This window comes from Chrysemys picta, chromosome 12, assembly GCF_011386835.1.
Source record: "Chrysemys picta bellii isolate R12L10 chromosome 12, ASM1138683v2, whole genome shotgun sequence".
NCBI lineage: Eukaryota > Metazoa > Chordata > Testudines > Emydidae > Chrysemys > Chrysemys picta.
The window spans coordinates 3,783,062-3,801,188 of record NC_088802.1 but is presented as its reverse complement, the minus strand read 5'-3'; the positions used below and the strand labels follow the sequence as shown (position 1 = coordinate 3,801,188).

Below are 18,127 nucleotides of genomic sequence, written 5' to 3'. Positions count from 1 at the left end.
TCCGGCTCCAGGGCAGGGACTGGGGCACAGGGCCTTTCCCCTCTAGGGGGTGCTGGCTCCCATCCGGCCCCAGTCCAGGGGACTGGCTGGCTCAGCGAGGCGGGGAGTGGGACACTGAATGAAGAAGTGAAGCTTGAATTCTGTCCTTTCCTTTTGAAGTTTATTATAACTTTATTATATTAATTCTAATCAATTTATTTACAGCCATTAGAATAAATATCTTGGAGGCGTCTTCCCCCCACATCCCTTGTCTGAAGTGGGGGTGGATGGGGGCTAACACGGAGGTTAAAGCTCACGCCATGTGTTGTCAAAGGGATGCTGTGGGTAAAGGTAGGTGGTGGAAGGAGAATCCCCATCAGCTTTTAGCTCTAGAGGGCTAATGACACATGCGCAGGTCTGAATCCAGCCACTAGAGGGCACTTAGACATAGACAATGTGTCACACCCCACAGAGGGGTCAGGGAGGGAACCCTGAAAATGCACACAGGTAAAAGTAAGGTTGACAGGTGTGTGTGGGGGGAGAGGGGGAGTCAAAGGGGAAGTGGACGGGGATGCAGGGCGGGGTGGGGATCCCATAGATCTATAGCGGAGGGTCATGCTGGTGCTGGTGCAAAGCACTGTGGGTATTCCCCATTGAAAGCCTCTTTGGACAGTCGGTTATTAGCCCTCTTGTTACCCATAATTCTTCACTGTTGTTTTCCCCCTGCTCCCCAGTCTCAGAGACCAGCCTGTCAAAATGGGAAGTGATGTCATCGGGAGGCTCCCAGATGACAGGAAGCCAGGAGTGTGACATCATGGGGTGGTTGTGTCAGGCTGTGTGCGTGTGTCCATGAGAGAGGCCGTGACCTCAGAGGGTGGGGCGGGGTTAGTATTGACCATGATGAAACTGCACAGGGGCTGGAGGAAGAAGGGACAGGAAGTGACAACATAATCAGAAAAGGCGAGGAGGAGGAAGGGGAGGAAGTGACACCTAAAGGCTCTGAAGTGGAAGTGATGTCAGCAGAGTCTGAAGATGATGTAATATCATCAGGAGAGTGACATCATGGACCAATGACAGGAAGGAGGAAATTACATAATAGGCCAGGAGGAGGAAGTGAGCTAGTTCCTTCCAGGTCCAGCAGGAAATGACTTCATTGTGCATTGCGGGGGTGGGACAGAAGGAAGTAACCTCATTGGCCTTGGGAGATCGACAGGAAGTGATATCATTGTGCTGGGTGAAAATTAGGTCTTTTCTCTCAGAAGGGTCTGGCTGGTGTGAGAGAGGAAGTGACCTCGTCAGGTAGGTCTGCAGGAGGAAGTGACCTCGTCCGTCAGATGAAGGTGGACTCCTTGTGGCTGGACAGCCGGTAGCCCCGGCTCTCCTGGAGTTGCCTGCACAGGGCCGCCTTCTCCTGCTCCAGCTGGGCGATGCGGTCGCTCTTCTCCGACACCTCCTGCCGCCAAGAGGACAGCGGTCATGCTCAGGTGGCCACATTGGCCCGGCCCCCCAGCTGCCCCCTGGATGGGAAGGGGGAAGCACGGACTCCTCGGACAGCCAGCAGGTGGCGCTAACCTCCCGGCCACCTTGAGCCCACTGCCCCAGCCCAACCTGGATGCTCCGGGGCAGGGAAGATGTCTCAGGCGGCCATTTTGTTGTGCTGCCCGTCGCTTATCCCTGCCGCTAGTCGACAGCCCTCGCTTTTCGGGCGGCCATCTTGGGCCTTCACCCAATCTATCAAGGAAGACCGATCTGGTGGCCGTTTGGTGGCACTGCCTCTTCCCCAGGCAGCCAACTTGGGGCGCTACCTCCTTGCCTCACCTCCTGGCTGCCTGGCAATGAAGATGTATGAGGCGGCCATCTTGAACCCACTGTCAAAACATGGCAAGCGAAGAGCTCTCCATTCGTTGCCCTACCCCCCCGCCCAACCTCACCGCTAGGCACCTTAGGCCGCCATCTTGAATCCGGGCCTCAAACCCAACCTTGCCACAAGGCAGAGTTGGGTGCGGTTGGCCATCTTGAATCTCACCCCTTGCCACTCTAGGAATAGAACAATCAGGTGGCCATCTTGTTATGCGACTTCTCGGCCAACCGAGCCACCAGGGTGCAGGGCAGGGACCCCGAGAGAGTTGGCCATCTTGACCAATTGCCGCACCCTGAGGGAGGCAGGGTGGACTTTGCAGAGTCGGCCATCTTGAACCCTTCTCCACCGCCCTTTTCCGAATCCCAAATTCCCCCTCCTGGGCCCATGGCCGCCTCCATACCTTGATGAGCAGGCGGTTCTGCTCCTTCAGCACGTTCACGGCTTGCTGCTGAAATTCCTGCTGCTTTCCCATTTGGAAGAGGGGGCCCCCAAACCGGCTGGAGGGGAAGCAGGGGGGAGGGTCAGCCTGGGTAGGGGGGAAGAACAGATCAGTGGAGTCCCTTTTCATACTAGCCAAGAGAGTGCCTAGCTCCCCATTCCTCCCCCCGCCGGTGCCCCTCACTCCCGACCTGCAGCCCCTGCTAGCCCCCCCACCCCCCGCTGACCTTTCCAGGGCTGGCCAGTAGGTTGCGCAGCCCGAGATTCACCTCCTGGATCTTGGCCAGCAGGAGGCAGCTCTGATTGGGGCACGAATCCGGGAAATAATCCTGGGGGGCGGGGAGAAGAAATAGTCAATGGGGAAAATTCCTGCCGCGAGCGTGCACGTCACCTGCCGGACGCCTGGGTCCCCTGTACCCACCATGGGCAGCTTGGGCTGATCCACTGCATCCCATATCACAGTTCACCCCTCCGTCATGGGAACAATGGAATGATCCATTTCACTCCCCCCCCTCAACACTAAACAATGGAATGATCCATCCACACTAAATAGTTATGGAATGAGCCAATATCCTCCATCCAACAGTAACAATGGATTGTTCCTCCCCTTCATCCCGCTAATAATATGAATGGAATGACCCATTGCCTCCTCCCAATAATACTGTGGACCCATCTGTCCTGCAGCGATTACAATGGATCGGTCCATTTCGCCTTCATGAGACAGTGACAATGGTAGGGTTACCATACGTCCGGATTTTCCCGGACATGTCCGGCTTTTGGGGGCTCAAATCCCCGTCCGGGGGGAAATCCCCAAAAGCCGGGCATGTCCGGGAAAATCGGGAGGGAGGGCTGGGCCGGGGTCGCGGGGCCGGGCGCGCGGTGCCGGGCCGGGGTCCAAGGGCGCAGTGCCGGGCCGGGGCCGCGGGGTCGGGCCGCCGAGGGGGTGCGCTGGGCCGCGGGGCCGGGAGCCGGGGGGTCGGGCCGGGAACCGGGCCGCCGGGGGAGTGCGCTGGGCCGCGGGGCCGGGAGGTCGGGCCGGGAGCCGGGCCGCCGGGGGGGTGCGCGGGGCCGGGGGGCCGAGAGGGTTCGCTGGGCCGGGGGGTCGGGCCGGGAGCCGGGCCGCCGGGGGAGTGCGCTGGGCCGCGGGGCCGGGAGGTCGGGCCGGGAGCCGGGCCGCCGGGGGGGTGCGCGGGGCCGGGGGGCCGAGAGGGTTCGCTGGGCTGGGGGGTCGGGCCAGGAGCCGGGCCGCCGGGGGGGTGCGCTGGGCCGCGGGGCCGGGAGGTCGGGCCGGGAGCCGGGCCGCCGGGGGGGTGCGCTGGGCCGGGCCGGGGCCGCGGGGCCCGGGCCGCCGGGGGGGTGCGCTGGGCCGCGGGGCCGGGGGGGGTGCGCTGGGCCGGGCCGGGAGCCGGGCCGGGGCCGCGGGGCCGGGAGCCGGGGGGTCGGGCCGGGAGCCGGGCCGCCGGGGGGGTGCGCTGGGCCGCGGGGTCGGGCCGCTGGGGCCGGGATCCGGGGGGTGCGCTGGGCCGCCGGGGCCGGGAGCCGGGGGGGTGCGCTGGGCCGCCGGGGCCGGGAGCCGGGGGGGTGCGCTGGGCCGCCGGGGGCCGGCAGTGCTGGGCGGGCCAGGGGTGGTCGGCCGAGGGCCAGGGCCGGCACCCCAGGGCCCGAGCCGACCCAGGCTGGAGCCGCAGGGGGGGCCAGCCTGGGCCGCACCTCCTCCCCCCACACCTCCCCTTACCTGCCCAGGCTTCCCGCGAATTAAATGTTCGCGGGAAGCAGGGGAGGGGGCGGAGACTTTGGGGAGGTGGCGGAGTTGGGGCGGGGCTGGGGGCGGGGCTGGGGGCGGGGCCAGGGCCCCGTGGAGTGTCCTCCTTTTGGAGGCACAAAATATGGTAACCCTAGACAATGGATCAGTCCATTCACCCCCTAATGATAACAATGGACTGATCCACCCCACCTACTTTTTATAACAGAACAACCCACCCCTCTTAGGGTTGCCAACTCTCTAGTCACACACAACCGAACACCCTAGCCCCGCCCCTTCCCAAAGCCCCGCCCCCACCCATTCCCCCTCCCTCGGTGGCTCGCTCTCCCCCACCCTCACTCACTTTCACTGGGCTGGGGCAGGAGGTAGGGGTGCAGGAGGGGGTGAGGGCTCTGGAGTCAGGATGGAGATGAGGGTTTTGGGGTGCAGGAGGGGGCTCCAGGCAGGAGGGTGGCGCTGAGGGATTTGGAGTGGGGGAGGGGGCTGCGGGTTGAGGCAGGGGGTTGCGGTGCCAGAGGGGGTGAGGGGTTCAGGGGGTGGGAGGGAGCTCGGGGCAGGGGCTTACCTTGGGCGGCTCCTGATCAGTGGGGCAATGGGGTGGGGGGAGATAAGGCAGGGTCCCAGCCTCTCCCAGCCCCTCTGATTGCGCTGTGCGCACCCTGGAAGCAGCCAGCAGGTCCGGGTCCTAGGTGGGGGGGCCAGGAGGCTCCACACACCAGTCTCGCTTGCAGGCACCGCCCCCACAGCTCCCATTGGCCAATGGGAGTGCATAGCCGGTGCCGCGCGTGGAGCCCCGTGGCCCCCCTGCCTAGGAGCCGGACCTGCTGGCTGCTTCTGGGGCGCAGTGCGGAGCCAGGACAGGCAGGGACTAGCCTGCCTTAGCCCCGCAGCACCCCCGACCAGACTTTTAACGGCCCAGTCGGCGGTGCTGACCGGAGCCCCCAGGGTCCCTTTTCCACCGGGTGTTCCAGTCAAAAACCGGACACCTGGTAACCCTCACCCCTCTGTACAGTAATAATGAAATCATCTCTTCTCTGCACACACCCCATTAAATACAATGGACCGCTCCATCCCCCCCCATTATTAATAATGGACCAAACCACTTCCTTCACACTTTACACAATGGACTGAGCTCTGCTCCCCCCCCACGACCCCCAGTAACAACAGCCTGCTCCATTACCACCCTATTCATACCAATGGCCCAATCTATTCCCCCCATAATCCTAAAGGACTGATCCTTCCACCCCCCAAGGGACTGATCCATCCCCATTCTAATCACAATGGTTTGATCCACCCCAAAGATCGATCTATCCCCATCTCCTAATTAATACTAACAGATCAATCTAATCCCCCTCACAATAACAATGGATTGATCCATCTCTCCTTCCAATAAAAATGGTTGATCCATGTTTCCCTGGCTAACTGGATTTATCCACCCCCCATTAGAAACAATGGACTGATCTATTGCCCATCCCTCAATTAAAAACACGAACCACCCCCCATTGTGACAATGGACCGATCTGACCCCTCCCATCCCCCCCAAAGTCAATGACCTGACCCATTCCCCCCCGCGCCGTTAGGGGGCGATGGTACGTACCGGCTCCGCCCCCGCCTGCTCCTGCCTGCGCTGGGCCTCCAGCAGGTGGCGCCGGTACCAGCCCCGCAGGCGCTCGGCCAGTTCCAGCCCCTGCAGCAGCGCGTCCCGCTCCCGCTCCCGCGCCTGCCTGCGCTGCAACTGGGGGGAGACGGGGGTCAGCGTGGGGCGGGGAGCCCGGACGCCTGGGTTCTCTCCCCGGCTCGGGGAACGGGGGCGGGTCTGGGAACCCGGATGCCTGGGTTCTCTACCCGGCTCTGGGAGGAGAGTGGGGGCTGGTGGGTTAGAGCAGGGGGCTGGGAGCCAGGACTCCTGGGTTCTCTCCCCGGCTCTGGGAGGGGAGTGGGGGCTGGTGGGTTAGAGCAGGGGGCTGGGAGCCAGGACTCCTGGGTTCTCTCCCTGGCTCTGGGAGGGGAGTGGGGCTGGTGGGTTAGAGCAGGGGGCTGGGAGCCAGGACTCTGGGTTCTCTCCCCGGCTCTGGGAGGGGAGTGGGGCTGGTGGGTTAAAGTAGGGGGCTGGGAGCCAGGATTCTGGGTTTTCTCTCTGGCTCTGGGAGGGGAGTGGGGCTGGTGGGTTAGAGCAGAGGGGGCTGGGAGTCAGGACTCCTGGGTTCTCTCCCCGGCTCTGGGAAGAGAGTGGGGGCTGGTGGGTTAGAGCAGAGTGGGCTGGGAGTCAGGACACCTGGGTTCTCTCCCCGGCTCTGGGAGGGGAGTGGGGGCTGGTGGGTTAGAGCAGAGGGGGCTGGGAGTCAGGACACCTGGGTTCTCTCCCCGGCTCTGAGAGGAGAGTGGGGGCTGGTGGGTTAGAGCAGGGGGGCTGGGAGTCAGGACACCTGGGTTCTCTCCCTGGGTCTGAGAGGGCAGTGGGGGCTGGTGGTTAGAGCAGGGTGCCCCGGACGCCTGGGTTCCCGAGGGCGGAGCTGTCACTCACCCCCAGGAAGAAGTGCTCCGCCTCCCAGCTGTACAACCCGGTGCCCAGGGGCAGGATGAGGATAGTGTAGCCGCGCTGAACAGCCCCGGGGGCCAGCAGCAGCGACAGCAGGGGGCAGCGCCGCATGGCAAGGTGGGGGGGCTGGCAGGGAGCCCCCGCCCTCATCCCAACCCCTGCTCCCGTGCGGGGGAGCCCCCTGTGTCCTTCCCCTTCCGCGCTGCCCCCTTCACATCTCCTCTCTGCCCCTCTCCGGTGGCTCCCGCTCGGCAGCCCAGCCTGGCGCTGACTGAGGGGTCCGGCCCCAGGGAGCCCAGTCTGCGGGGGGGACCCTGTGCCTGGCTAAGCCCCCGGCCGCTGAGCGCAGCACTTCCCGCGGCGCCGAGACAATGGCCCCTAAGCCCCGGCTTCCGCCCGGCTGGGCCGGGCAGGGGGGCACAGAGACGGGGACGGAAAGAAACTGTCTTCCCCCCGCCCCCCGGCCCTAGTGAGGACAGACCCCTGCCCCATTCCCCGTCCCCCCGAACCAGCCAGTCCCTGCCCTGGGGCTGGATGGGAGCCGGCGCCCCCAGAGGGGACAGACCCCTGCCCCATTCCCCCCCATCCTCTAGGACTTCAATAATTATTTCTGTTCTTCACCAGTAGAGAACACCAGGGGACTGCAGGCTGGGAGTGAGGGGCGCCGGGCCGGGCTGGGCCGGGGGAGCCCAGGGGGCTGCGGGTCAGGAATGAGGGGCACAGGGATGGGATGGGTCCAGGGGGCTGCGGGTCGGGAGTGGGGGCCGCCAGCCGGGCTGGGGGGAGCCCAGGGGGTTGCGGGTTGGGAGTGGGGGGCGCCGGGCTGGGCCAGGGGTCTGCGGGTCAGGAGAGGGGGGCGCCGGGCTGAGCCGGGGGATACCAGGGGTCTGCGAGTCGGGAGAGGGGGGCGCCGGGCCGGGCTGGGCCGGGGGATACCAGGGGTCTGCGAGTCGGGAGAGGGGGGCGCCGGGCCGGGCTGGGCCGAGGGATACCAGGGGTCTGCGGTTCGGGAGAGGGGGGCGCTGGGCCGGGCTGGGCCGGGGGATACCAGGGGTCTGCGGGTCGGGAGAGGGGGGCGCCGGGCCGGGCTGGGCCGGGGGATACCAGGGGTCTGTGGTTCGGGAGAGGGGGGCGCCGGGCTGGGCCGGGGGATACCAGGGGTCTGCAGGTCAGGAGAGGGGGGCGCAGGGCCGGGCCGGGGAGACTCACCGCCCCGTAGTCGATGCCGTGGGTGATCGTGTGGCGTCGCGGCTCCTTCTGCACGCGGAGGCTCCGGGGCCGCCCAGCCTGGCTCAGGGCGCTGTTGATGCTGCGGGATCGGGTCACGCCCCTCGGCTCCCCCTCACCTGGGGGCAAAGGGGGGGGTGAGCCCCAGCCTGGGCACGGGGCCTGTCCCCTGTATGGGGCACCAGCTCTCCCCAGCCGGGGACTGGCTGGCTCAGGGGGGCGGGGAATGGGGCCTGGGGCCTTTGTCCCCTTGTCCCGTCCGCGCTGCTGCTGTAATTAAACCACTAATTAATTACAGGGCCTCATTGATCGCCCGGCTGGGCCTGTACTGATCCATCAATCTACGTATTGGAGACACAGACACGATCCTCATCCATGTCATTAACTGGCCCTGGGCGTCCCACGCCGGTGCCCCTCGCTCCCGAGACGTAGCCCCCTGCCCCCCTCCCCCCCAGCTCTGCTGGTGCCCCTCACTCACGACCCGCAGCCCCCTGCCCCCCCCAGCTCTGCCGGTGCCCCTCACTCGCGACCCGCAGCCCCCTGCCCCCCCCCAGCTCTGCCGGTGCCCCTCACTCCCGAGATGTAGCCCCCTGCCCTCCCAGCTCTGCCAGTGCCCCTCACTCTCGACCCACAGCCCCCTGCCCCCCCCAGCTCTGCCGGTGCCCCTCACTCCCGACCCGCAGTCCCCTGCCCCCGCCCCCCAGCTGTGCCGGTGCCCCTCGCTCCTGACCCGCAGCCCCTGCTAGCCCACCCTGGGCTCCCCTATCTAGGGTAACCAGATAGAAAGTGTGAAATATCGGGACAGGGGGTGGGCGGGTAATAGGAGCCTATATGAGAAAAAGCCCTGAATATTGGGACTGTCCCTATAAAATCGGGACATCTGGTCACCCTCCCCCCCTCCCCCTCTCTTGTGTCTCAGCCCCTCGTCGGGATTGCCGTGCATGGTAGAGAAGGGGGGGCAGGGATTTAAGGGGTGGGGGAGAGGATGGGGGGGACTGCGGGGGATGGGAATCTCTAGGGCTGGCTGTGGGGCTGAGAGGCCATGGGGCTGGGTTCCCATGGAGACAGACCGAGGGACAAAGCCGGGGCTTGTGGCCCAGCCCGGCCGACTCAGCAGGAACAGGGCAGCCGGGGCCTGGCGCCAGGAGCGACCCCCCCCACCCCCCCGTGGACACAGCTGTGCTGCCCGATGGCCGGCCGCACGTAGGCAGCTCCGCTGGTGCCCCCCACTCCCGACCCCCAGGCCCTGCTAACCCAGCTCCGCCGGCGCCCCTCACTCCCGACCCGCAGCCCCCTGGGCTCCCCCTGCTCCGCCAGCGCCCCCCACTCCCGACCCGCGGCCCCTGCTAAGCCAGCCCTGCCGGCGCCCCTCACTCCCGACCCGCAGCCCCCTGGGCTCCCCCAGCCCCGCCGGCGCCCCTCACTCCCGACCCGCAGCCCCCTGGGCTCCCCCAGCCCCGCCGGCGCCCCTCACTCCCGACCCGCAGCCCCCTGGGCTCCCCCAGCCCCGCCGGCACCCCTCACTCCCAACCCGCAGCCCCTGGGCTCCCCCCAGCTCTGCCAGCGCCCCTCACTCCCGACCCGCAGCCCCCTGGGCTCCCCCCAGCCCCGCCGGCGCCCCTCACTCCCGGACTGTTTGAGGTGAGTTTAGCTCCGTCTAGCTCATGGATTCGGGTCTTCCTCATGCCCATGGGCCCCAGGCTGGAGCAAATGCAGCCCCTCCCCCAGCGCTGAGATGCAGCCACCTCTGGGGTGGGGCGGCTGCTTGTACTCTCCGGTGGGAGTTTCGTGGGCCGAAGGCAGCGATCCGGGAAGGGAGGCGCCCGCAGCAGCTGGGGCTGGCGCTCGGCCGGCCGGTGGGTCGGATTAGACGTCTTAATCTGTGGCTTAACTCGAGTGAAATCTGCCAGGTGCCAGGCCGGGGGGAGACGCTGGGAGCGGCGCCCGTGGGAGCTGGGGTCGGTGTGCGGGGGGTAGGGGGGCTGGGGCAGTATCGGGCCCCTCTCGTGACTGAAATCAATGGCTCACCCCTCCCCCGCCATGGGGCCGGCTCCCCAGGGCTCTGGCTGGCCGTGGGGCCGGGGCGGGCCCGGCTCTAAGAGGATTGGGGCTCTCCATGGCCGGGCAGACAGGATCAGCTCTGCTAAGCCCCCGGCCGTATGCTGCCAGGCTGAAGCCCCCCTCCTGAGAGACCGGGGGGGTCTGGCCCCACAGCCTGGCTGCCCATCCCCCTCTCCATTCCCCTACAGAGCCTGTACCCACCCCCCACCCCTCCCATCACCCCCAGCCCCGGGAGCTGCCACTGGGGCCTCGAGGGCACTCACGGGCCTGAGAAGGGCCCAGGCGGGGTCAGGATCCCGAGCTCTCGGCTGCCCCCGGGGGCAGGGCTCCGGGTGTGTCTGAACCTTCCCCCTCCACCCCCCACCCACCCCGTGGCTCTCTGGGTCTCCCTCCTCACTAGCCCCCTGTCCCCCTGAGAACCCAGAAGTCCGGGCTCCCAGCCACCCATGTTCTAGGCCCCACTCCCCTCCCAGAGCTGGGGAGAGAACCCAGGAGTCCTGGCTCCCAGCTCCCCTCCCCCGCTCTAACCCACCAGCCCCCATTCCCCTTCTGGAGTCAGGGAGAGAACCCAGGAGTCCAGGGCCCCCGCCCTACCCCCCTCACTCACGCGTCTGGCTCCCGCTCGTCCTCTCCTGTGCCGAGTTGTGTCCGGTCTCAGCCGGCTCCGGCCCGGGCCCCTGCTTCTCCTCCTGGTCCCGGAGCAGCGCGATTCTCAGCCCAGCCACCAGGCAGGGGAAGCTCAGAAACCCCCCGCTGGGCCCCGCCACCTGCTGCAGGGCGGGCAGCACCCCCGGGGGCAGGCGCTCATGCTGCGGCCCCCCCCGGCCCCAGCGGCTCTCGATCTCCGACAGGTGCACGGCCCCGCTCCGCTGCTCGTCCAGGATCTCGAAGAGGGTCCGGAGGCTGCGGAGGAAGGACCGGGGCAGCCGTGGGGCCAGGCCCAGGGCAGCGTCCTCGGGGGCAGCAGGGGAAGGGGAGGCAACCAGGGAGGTCATGGGTCAGAGCGGGGTGGGGGGCTGGGAGTTGGACTCCTGGGTTCTCTGGGAGGGGAGTGGGGTCTGTAGGGTTAGAGCAGGGGGGAATGGGAGCCAGGATGCCTGGGTTCTCTGGGAGGGGAGTGGGGTCTGTAGGGTAAGAGCAGGGGGGGCTGGGAGCCAGGACACCTGGGTTCTCCGGGAGGGGAGTGGGGGTCTGGTGGGTTAGAGCAGGGGGGGCTGGGAGCCAGGATGCCTGGGTTCTCTCTGTGGCGGTGGTTTCGTCCGTCTGTCCGTTCCGTCCCTCGCCAGCCCATCTCGGAGTCAGAGGGGCTGGGGGGGGGGGGGTGTGATCCCAGCTGGGAGCCGGTCACGTGACTCACCAGCCTGTCCACTTAATCCTCCAGGCCAGCTGATTAGCAGCTCCAGCTAATGAACCTTCCCCACTCTGGGATCGGGGCCAGGGGGTCAACCCCCTGGGAGGGGGAGAGACCCAAAGAAACCAGCCCCTGCCCACATGAGCTGCCCTCCCTTTCACCCCCTTGTCTGCTCCCCGGGTCTGGGCGCCCTTTGTTATTGTAGGGTCTCCTGTATCAAAAGTGGGCTGGGAAAGGTTGGTTATGGTCGGGTCTCCCATGAGCGCTGGGGGGCGGCTGGTTTGTTATGGTAGGGTCTCTCTCGTCCACGCTGGGGGGCGGCTGGTTTGTTATGGTAGGGTCTCCCATGAGCGCTGGGGGGCGGCTGGTTTGTTATGGTAGGGTCTCTCTCGTCCACGCTGGGGGGTGGCTGGTTTGTTATGGTAGGGTCTCCCATGAGCGCTGGGGGGGGCGGCTGGTTTGTTATGGTAGGGTCTCTCTTGTCCACGCTGGGGGGCGGCTGGTTTGTTATGGTAGGGTCTCCCATGAGCGCTGGGGGGCGGCTGATTTGTTATGGTAGGGTCTCTCCCATCCTCGATGGGGGGCGGCTGGTTTGTTATGGTAGGGTCTCTCCCATCCTCGCTGGGGGGCGGCTGGTTTGTTATGGTAGGGCCTCCCATGAGCGCTGGGGGGCGGCTGGTTTGTTATGGTAGGGTCTCTCTTGTCCACGCTGGGGGGCGGCTGGTTTGTTATGGTAGGGTCTCCCATGAGCGCTGGGGGGCGGCTGGTTTGTTATGGTAGGGTCTCTCTCGTCCATGCTGGGGGGTGGCTGGTTTGTTATGGTAGGGTCTCCCATGAGCGCTGGGGGGGCGGCTGGTTTGTTATGGTCGGGTGTCCCATGAGAACTGGGGGGCGGCTGGTTTGTTATGGTCGGGTCTCTGATGAGTGCTGGGGGGCGGCTGGTTTGTTCTGGTCGGGTATCCCATGAGTACTGAGGGGTGGCTGGTTTGTTATGGTAGGGTCTCCCATGAGTACTGAGGGGTGGCTGGTTTGTTATGGTAGGGTCTCTCTCGTCCACGCTGGAGGGTGGCTGGTTTGTTATGGGCGGGTCTCCCATGAGCGTAGGGGGGCGGCTGGTTTGTTATGGTAGGGTCTCTCCCGTCCACGCTGGGGGGCGGCTGGTTTGTTATGGTAGGGTCTCCCATGAGTACTGAGGGGTGGCTGGTTTGTTATGGTCGGGTCTCCCTGGTTCGTTGGGGTCGGGTTTTGCGGAAGTGCTGGTTATTGTAGGACGTACTGTAAAGGCAGCTCAGCCCAAGCCAGGGTCTGGTGGCCCCTGTAGCCCCCCATGGAGCGAGGGGCCTTCAGCCCGGGCCCCCCTCTGGCCTTCCACCCCTCCCCCGCACACGGTCCCCTGCCCCCCATCAGCCCCCCTCCCCCGGGGGGCAGCAGGAGCCTCCGTCCGACCGGAGAATCCGCCCCCAGCTCCTGGGGGAGACCCCTGGGGAACGGGGCTCGGGTGGGGGGGCTAGAGGGATTAGAGTGGGGGGCGGCCGGGGGGCGGGGGAGGTTGAGTGGCACAAGCCTGACACCTTGTGGCCAGTAGCAGCATTGCACCTTATGGACAGCAAGGCCCCCCCAGCTCTGCCGGTGCCCCTCACTCCCGACCCGCAGCCCCTGCTAGCCCAGCCCTGCCCCCCCCCGAGCTCTGCCGGTGCCCCTCACTCCCGACCCGCAGCCCCTGCTAGCCCATCCCTGCCCCCCCAGCTCTGCCGGTGCCCCTCACTCCCGACCCGCAGCTCCTGCTAGCCCATCCCTGCCCCCCCAGCTCTGCCGGTGCCCCTCACTCCCGACCCACAGCCCCTGCTAGCCCAGCCCTGCCCCCCAGCCCTGCCGGTGCCCCTCACTCCCGACCCACAGCCCCCTGCTAGCCCAGCCCAGGGCCCCCCCAGCCCTGCCGGTGCCCCTCACTCCCGACCCGCAGCCCCTGCTAGCCCATCCCTGCCCCCCCCCAGCTCTGCCGGTGCCCCTCACTCCCGACCCGCAGCCCCTGCTAGCCCAGGGGGACTCTTTGGCCGTTCGATGTCTGGCTGTTTCTCTCTCTGGTCCCCAGGGCTGGCGCCTCCAGATCACGTTTCCTGGCTCTGGCTGGTTCGCAGGGAGCAGCTGTCGGCTCCAGGCCCGGGGACCGTCTGTTCATCTCCCCCTGGGCGCCGGGGGGCGGAGGTGGGGGGAACGTGGGCCCAGCCAAGACAGCAGCTGCCACTCACGGCATCTGGGACTGGGAGTCCTAGGAACCGGCCTCGGGCCTCAGGACAAAGGAGGAAATTGGCAGAAAAAATCAGTGACCTGGCGGCAGCAGGGACAGGGGGCGCCCAGGGCTGGGTTAGCAGGGGCTGCGGGTCGGGAGTGAGGGGCACCGGCAGAGCTGGGGGGCAGTGCTGGGCCGGCAGGGGCTGCGGGTCAGGAGTGAGGGGCACCGGCAGAGCTGCGGGGGGCAGGGCTGGGTTAGCAGGGGCTGCGGGTCGGGAGTGAGGGGCACCGGCAGAGCTGGGGGGGACAGGGATGGGCTGGCAGGGGGCTGCGGGTCGGGAGTGAGGGGCACCGGCAGAGCTGGGGGGGACAGGGATGGGCTGGCAGGGGTCTGCGGGTCGGGAGTGAGGGGCACCGGCAGAGCTGGGGGGGCAGGGCTGGGGGGGCAGGGGCTGTGGGTCGGGAGTGAGGGGCACCGGCAGAGCAGGGGGGGGGGCAGGGCTGGGCTGGCAGGGGCTGTGGGTCGGGAGTGAGGGGCACCGGCAGAGCTGGGGGGGGCAGGGCTGGGCTGGCAGGGGCTGCGGGTCGGGAGTGAGGGGCACTGGCAGAGCTGGGGGGGGGCAAGGCTGGGCTAGCAGGGGACTGCGGGTCGGGAGTGAGGGGCACCAGCAGAGCTGGGGGGGAGGCAAGGCTGGGCTGGCAGGGGCTGCAGGTCAGGAGTGAGGGGCACTGGCAGAGCTGGGGGGGGCAAGGCTGGGCTAGCAGGGGACTGCGGGTCGGGAGTGAGGGGCACCGGCAGAGCTGGGGACGGGGCAGGGCTGGGCTAGGGGGCTGCGGTTCGGGAGTGAGGGGCACTGGTAGAGCGGGGGGGGGGCCAGGGCTGGGCTAGCAGGGGGCTGCGGGTCGGGAGTGAGGGGCACCGGCAGAGCTGGGTTGCTTACGGGTGCAGTTGATGATCTGTTGCCCTCTTCTGGTCGGGCCGTGAACTGCAGCCTCACCCCCTGTCATGTTATAGCTCGGGAAGGCCAAACAGTAGCTCACGGAGCCCCCCAGGGTCCCCTCTTTCTCTGCCTACCAGACAGGGCAGGGGGGAGCTCAGGGCTTCTGCCCTGGGGGGCGGGGGGAAGGATCGGGGCAGAAGCCCCAGGACCTGGGAGGCGCCGCCCCGCTGGGCAGGTTGTGGGTGTCTCATGGCTCTCGAACATCTGAGGATTCGCGTTCGTGGCTCGCCGGGTCCCTACGTTTGGCTGCCCCAGTCACTGACCCCAAGACACAGCCACCTCTGGGGTGGGGGCTAGTTATACAGGGACCCCTCTGGGGTGGGGGCTGGTTACATGGGGACCCCCCTGGGTGGGGCGCGGCGGCTGGTTACCCAGGGACTCCTCGCTTGGCCCAGAGACACAGCCCCTCTAGGATGTGTGGGGGGCGGATGACACGGGGACCCCTTGCCCGGTGCAGAGGTGCAGCCCCTCTGGGGTGGGGCACGGCGGCTGGCTACACAGGGACGCCAGCGCTGGCCCGGAGCTGCAGGCTGAGTGCCCAGGGCTGGCCAGCGGGGACTGTAACTCGGGGACCAGCACAGGGCAGGGGAAGCTGCTGCTGGTTAATGGGTAACCCGGGGCCGAGCAGCAGCCCAGTGGCTCCGTCGGGCGTGTGCTTAGGGGGGGGAATATGGGCTACGAGGGGTTAAATCAGCCCCCCATGGGCAGGAGCCCGGCTGGGCCCCTTGGGGAGCAGCTCACAGTCCCAGGGTGTCCCCCAGCCCCCCAGATCCGGGCTGAGGGCCCAGGCCTCCGGCAGGGGTCACAGGCTGCCCGGCTGCCAAGGTCAATATTGACAGAACAGGCGGCTGGCATGGCGGAGGGGGGCGGAGCCGGGGCAGCTGGGGGGGGGATGCTGGGGTGGAGGGGGGCAGGGGACGGATGGAAGGATGCATGGGGGGCTGGGGATTAGCTAGATGGGGGGATGGACAGAGGTGGGTGGGGTGGATGGATGGGAGGAGGGATGGGAGGAGGGATGGGTAGGGGGGTGGGTAGCAGGGGTGGGGTTGGGTAGAGCGGAGGATGCCCAGATACACTTGGGTGAGGGGGGAGGGGCAGCAGGGGGCCGGCTCTGGTCCCCAGGGCACTGGGCCAGGCCTGAGACGCCCCAAGGACTGGAGGGGGGGGAGTGGGGGGAGCTTTGTAATCAGCCTCCCCCTGACCCTGTTAAACAACAGAGCTGGAGGGAGGGGGACATGGGCCCCTCACTCCCGACCTGCAGCCCCTGGGGTGGTTGTCGGTTGTCAGTGTGGGGGTGATTTGAATCTCTGCCCTCCCCCTCCAGTTTCCTCCCCCACCCGGTCTGTGAGCCGTTGAAATGACTGACACCGGATTTCCGTGGCCTCTCGCCCGGGGCTCCCCATTCATAGCCGAGGACAGCGGTTTATTGTGTCGCTTCAAGTCTCCGCCCTGCCACGGCCACATGGGCCTTTCCTCCCTGTATTCAGCCCCCTGCTCTAAGCTGCTGGTCCCAGAGCCGGGGAGAGAACCCAGGAGTCCGGGCTCCCAGCCCCCCCTGCTCCCCTCCCAGTGCTGGGGAGAGAACCCAGGAGTCCCGGCTCCCAACCCCCTCTGCTCCCCTCAATGTGCTGGGGAGAGAACCCAGGAGTCCCGGCTCCCAGCCCCCTCTGCTCTAACCACCAGCCCCCACCTCCCAGAGCCGGGAGAGAACCCAGGAGTCCTGATCCGTGGGCAGCTCTATCTGTCTGTCTGCAGCTGCCCACGAAGGACTCGAGTCTTTCCCTGGCACCGTCTGTCTGTCCCGGGAAGGGAAACTTCAGAGCAGCCGGGACAGGGGGAGCAGAGAAGGGGAGAGGGCGGGCGGTGGGGGAAAGTGGGGGGTAGGGGATAGGTGGGGAAGGAGGGAGGGGGCTTGGGGCAGAGGGAGAGGGAAGGGGAGGCAGAGGGAAGAGGTAGGTGGGGCAGGAGGAGAGGGAAGGGGGTTGGGGGGGCAGAGGGAGGGAGGGAAGGGGGCGGGGCGGGACTGGCAGGAGAGAGAGGCAGCCCCCCCCCCCACGCCCCAGCCTGCCCCCTCCCCTCCCCGGTGACTCACTCTCTTCCTGGGTGGGGCCGGCGGGGCGGACCCGCCGCTCCGGATCGGCTCCGTGTTGCGCCGAGAGTTGCCCGTAGGACTCCGAAGTGGGGCGATTCGCGTCCCCCGGCCCGGCCCCGGCTTTTCCCGCCCCGTGGGGGAGCCTTGACACGCGCCCGAGCCGCGGAGCTGGGGGGATTTGTCCGTTTCTAACCCCCCGCCCCGGAGCCAGCCCCGAGCCATGGCCGAGGAGCAGACGCAGGTGGAGCTGTTCGTCAAGGTAAGCACGGGGGGCGCCCTACACTCCGGAGCCGCTCCGCATTGACCCCCTTCCCGGGGGGAGCCCGGCCTGCCCCCCCGTCCCCCAACGGGAGTGGGGCCAGAGGAGAGTGAGAACCCGGGAAGGAGGAGAGAGTCCCCCCCCCGGCCCCCTTCACTTCTCTGAATCCCCCCCCCCGGGTCGGGGACTGGGTGGGGGAGGGGAGAGGGGGGAGCTGGTTATCTGGGGGGGGGATCAACTTTCCTCCTCCTTCCCCCTGAAGTGGGGGGTTCCGACTCTTTCCTGCTCCCCTCCTCTCGCTGCCCCCCCTCTTTTCTCCTTTCCCTTTCACACCCCCTGCCCTTGTTTCACACCCCTCTCTCCTCCGTTCACACCCCCTCTCCTCCTTTCCCGCTTTTTCACCTCTCCTGTCTCCCTCCAGGGTCCTTCCCTCTTCATACCCCCTTTCCCTCTTTTTCACATCTCCTTTCCCTCTTTTTCACACCCCTTTTCCCACCCCTCGCCTGGCCCCGGTTCTCTTTCCCTCCCTTCCCGCGGCCCCTTTTCTGCCCCCTTCTTTCCTCCCTCCCCCAACTTCCTTCCTTCCTCTGCCTCCTTCCCTCTCCTGCTTTCCTCCTTCAGCTCTGCCTCGCTCCCCCTTTTCTCTCCCCAGCCTCTGGGTGGGTCCTGCCTCCCGCCTCACTCTTTCCCAGGGTCGCTCGTCGACTCACATCCACCCCGTTTGGGGAAGTGGCTTCAACGGACTCGGGCGCATGCGGCCAGCCGGCCCCAAAATGCCGTGGCCCCAGCCAGCCACGCCCGGGTGGGCCGTGGGAGAAGCTATGCTGGGCCGGGACACCGGGATCCCACCACCACACACAGGGTCTGTCCCGTACCCTATAGATCAGTTACAAAACCGCACCACCGCTGGGTGCACTTCTTGGGGGTGCATCTGTTTTTTGGTGTGTGTGTGTGTGAAAACTGCAGCTTGGGGGACCCCCGACGTGTCCCCCAAATTCGGGGCTGGTGAGACCAACTTTATGGCTTAGAAAAATTTGAAGCTTTTCGATTGATTTCTCTCTTTTTGGCGGGGGGGAAATTAACTTTGCGGCCTGCATCCTTCCTCTCCTCCGACGCTGAAAGGGTTGAAAATGAAACTGCTTCGTCAGCCGGGCATTCGACCAGAAAGAAGGTTTTCCTACCCCCCTCAAACTCCCCCCCAAATAACCCACCCCCCCCCACCTTTTCAAAATGACCAAGGAACTGAACAATCTGCCGCGGCCGCCCCAGCTCCCGCTCTCAGATCTGCGTGTAGATCCCTGAACTACGTTTCCAAAGCGTGGCTT

General features: G+C 66.7%; 1 protein-coding gene across 1 annotated transcript; it reads right to left on the bottom strand.

The window, feature by feature from the left end:
- Window positions 1–15: 15 nt before the first annotated feature.
- LOC135974839 (suppressor APC domain-containing protein 2-like) lies at window positions 16–17,240 on the bottom strand. The gene is made up of 8 exons (XM_065563869.1): window positions 17,205–17,240; window positions 16,544–16,731; window positions 10,475–10,770; window positions 7,789–7,925; window positions 5,638–5,775; window positions 2,506–2,607; window positions 2,241–2,366; window positions 16–1,432 (listed from the first exon to the last, which is right to left on the bottom strand). The coding sequence occupies exons 1-8, from the start codon at window positions 17,238–17,240 to the stop codon at window positions 1,310–1,312; spliced, it is 1,146 nt and encodes a 381-aa protein (XP_065419941.1). The 3' UTR covers window positions 16–1,309.
- Between the last annotated feature and the right edge of the window lie 887 nt (window positions 17,241–18,127).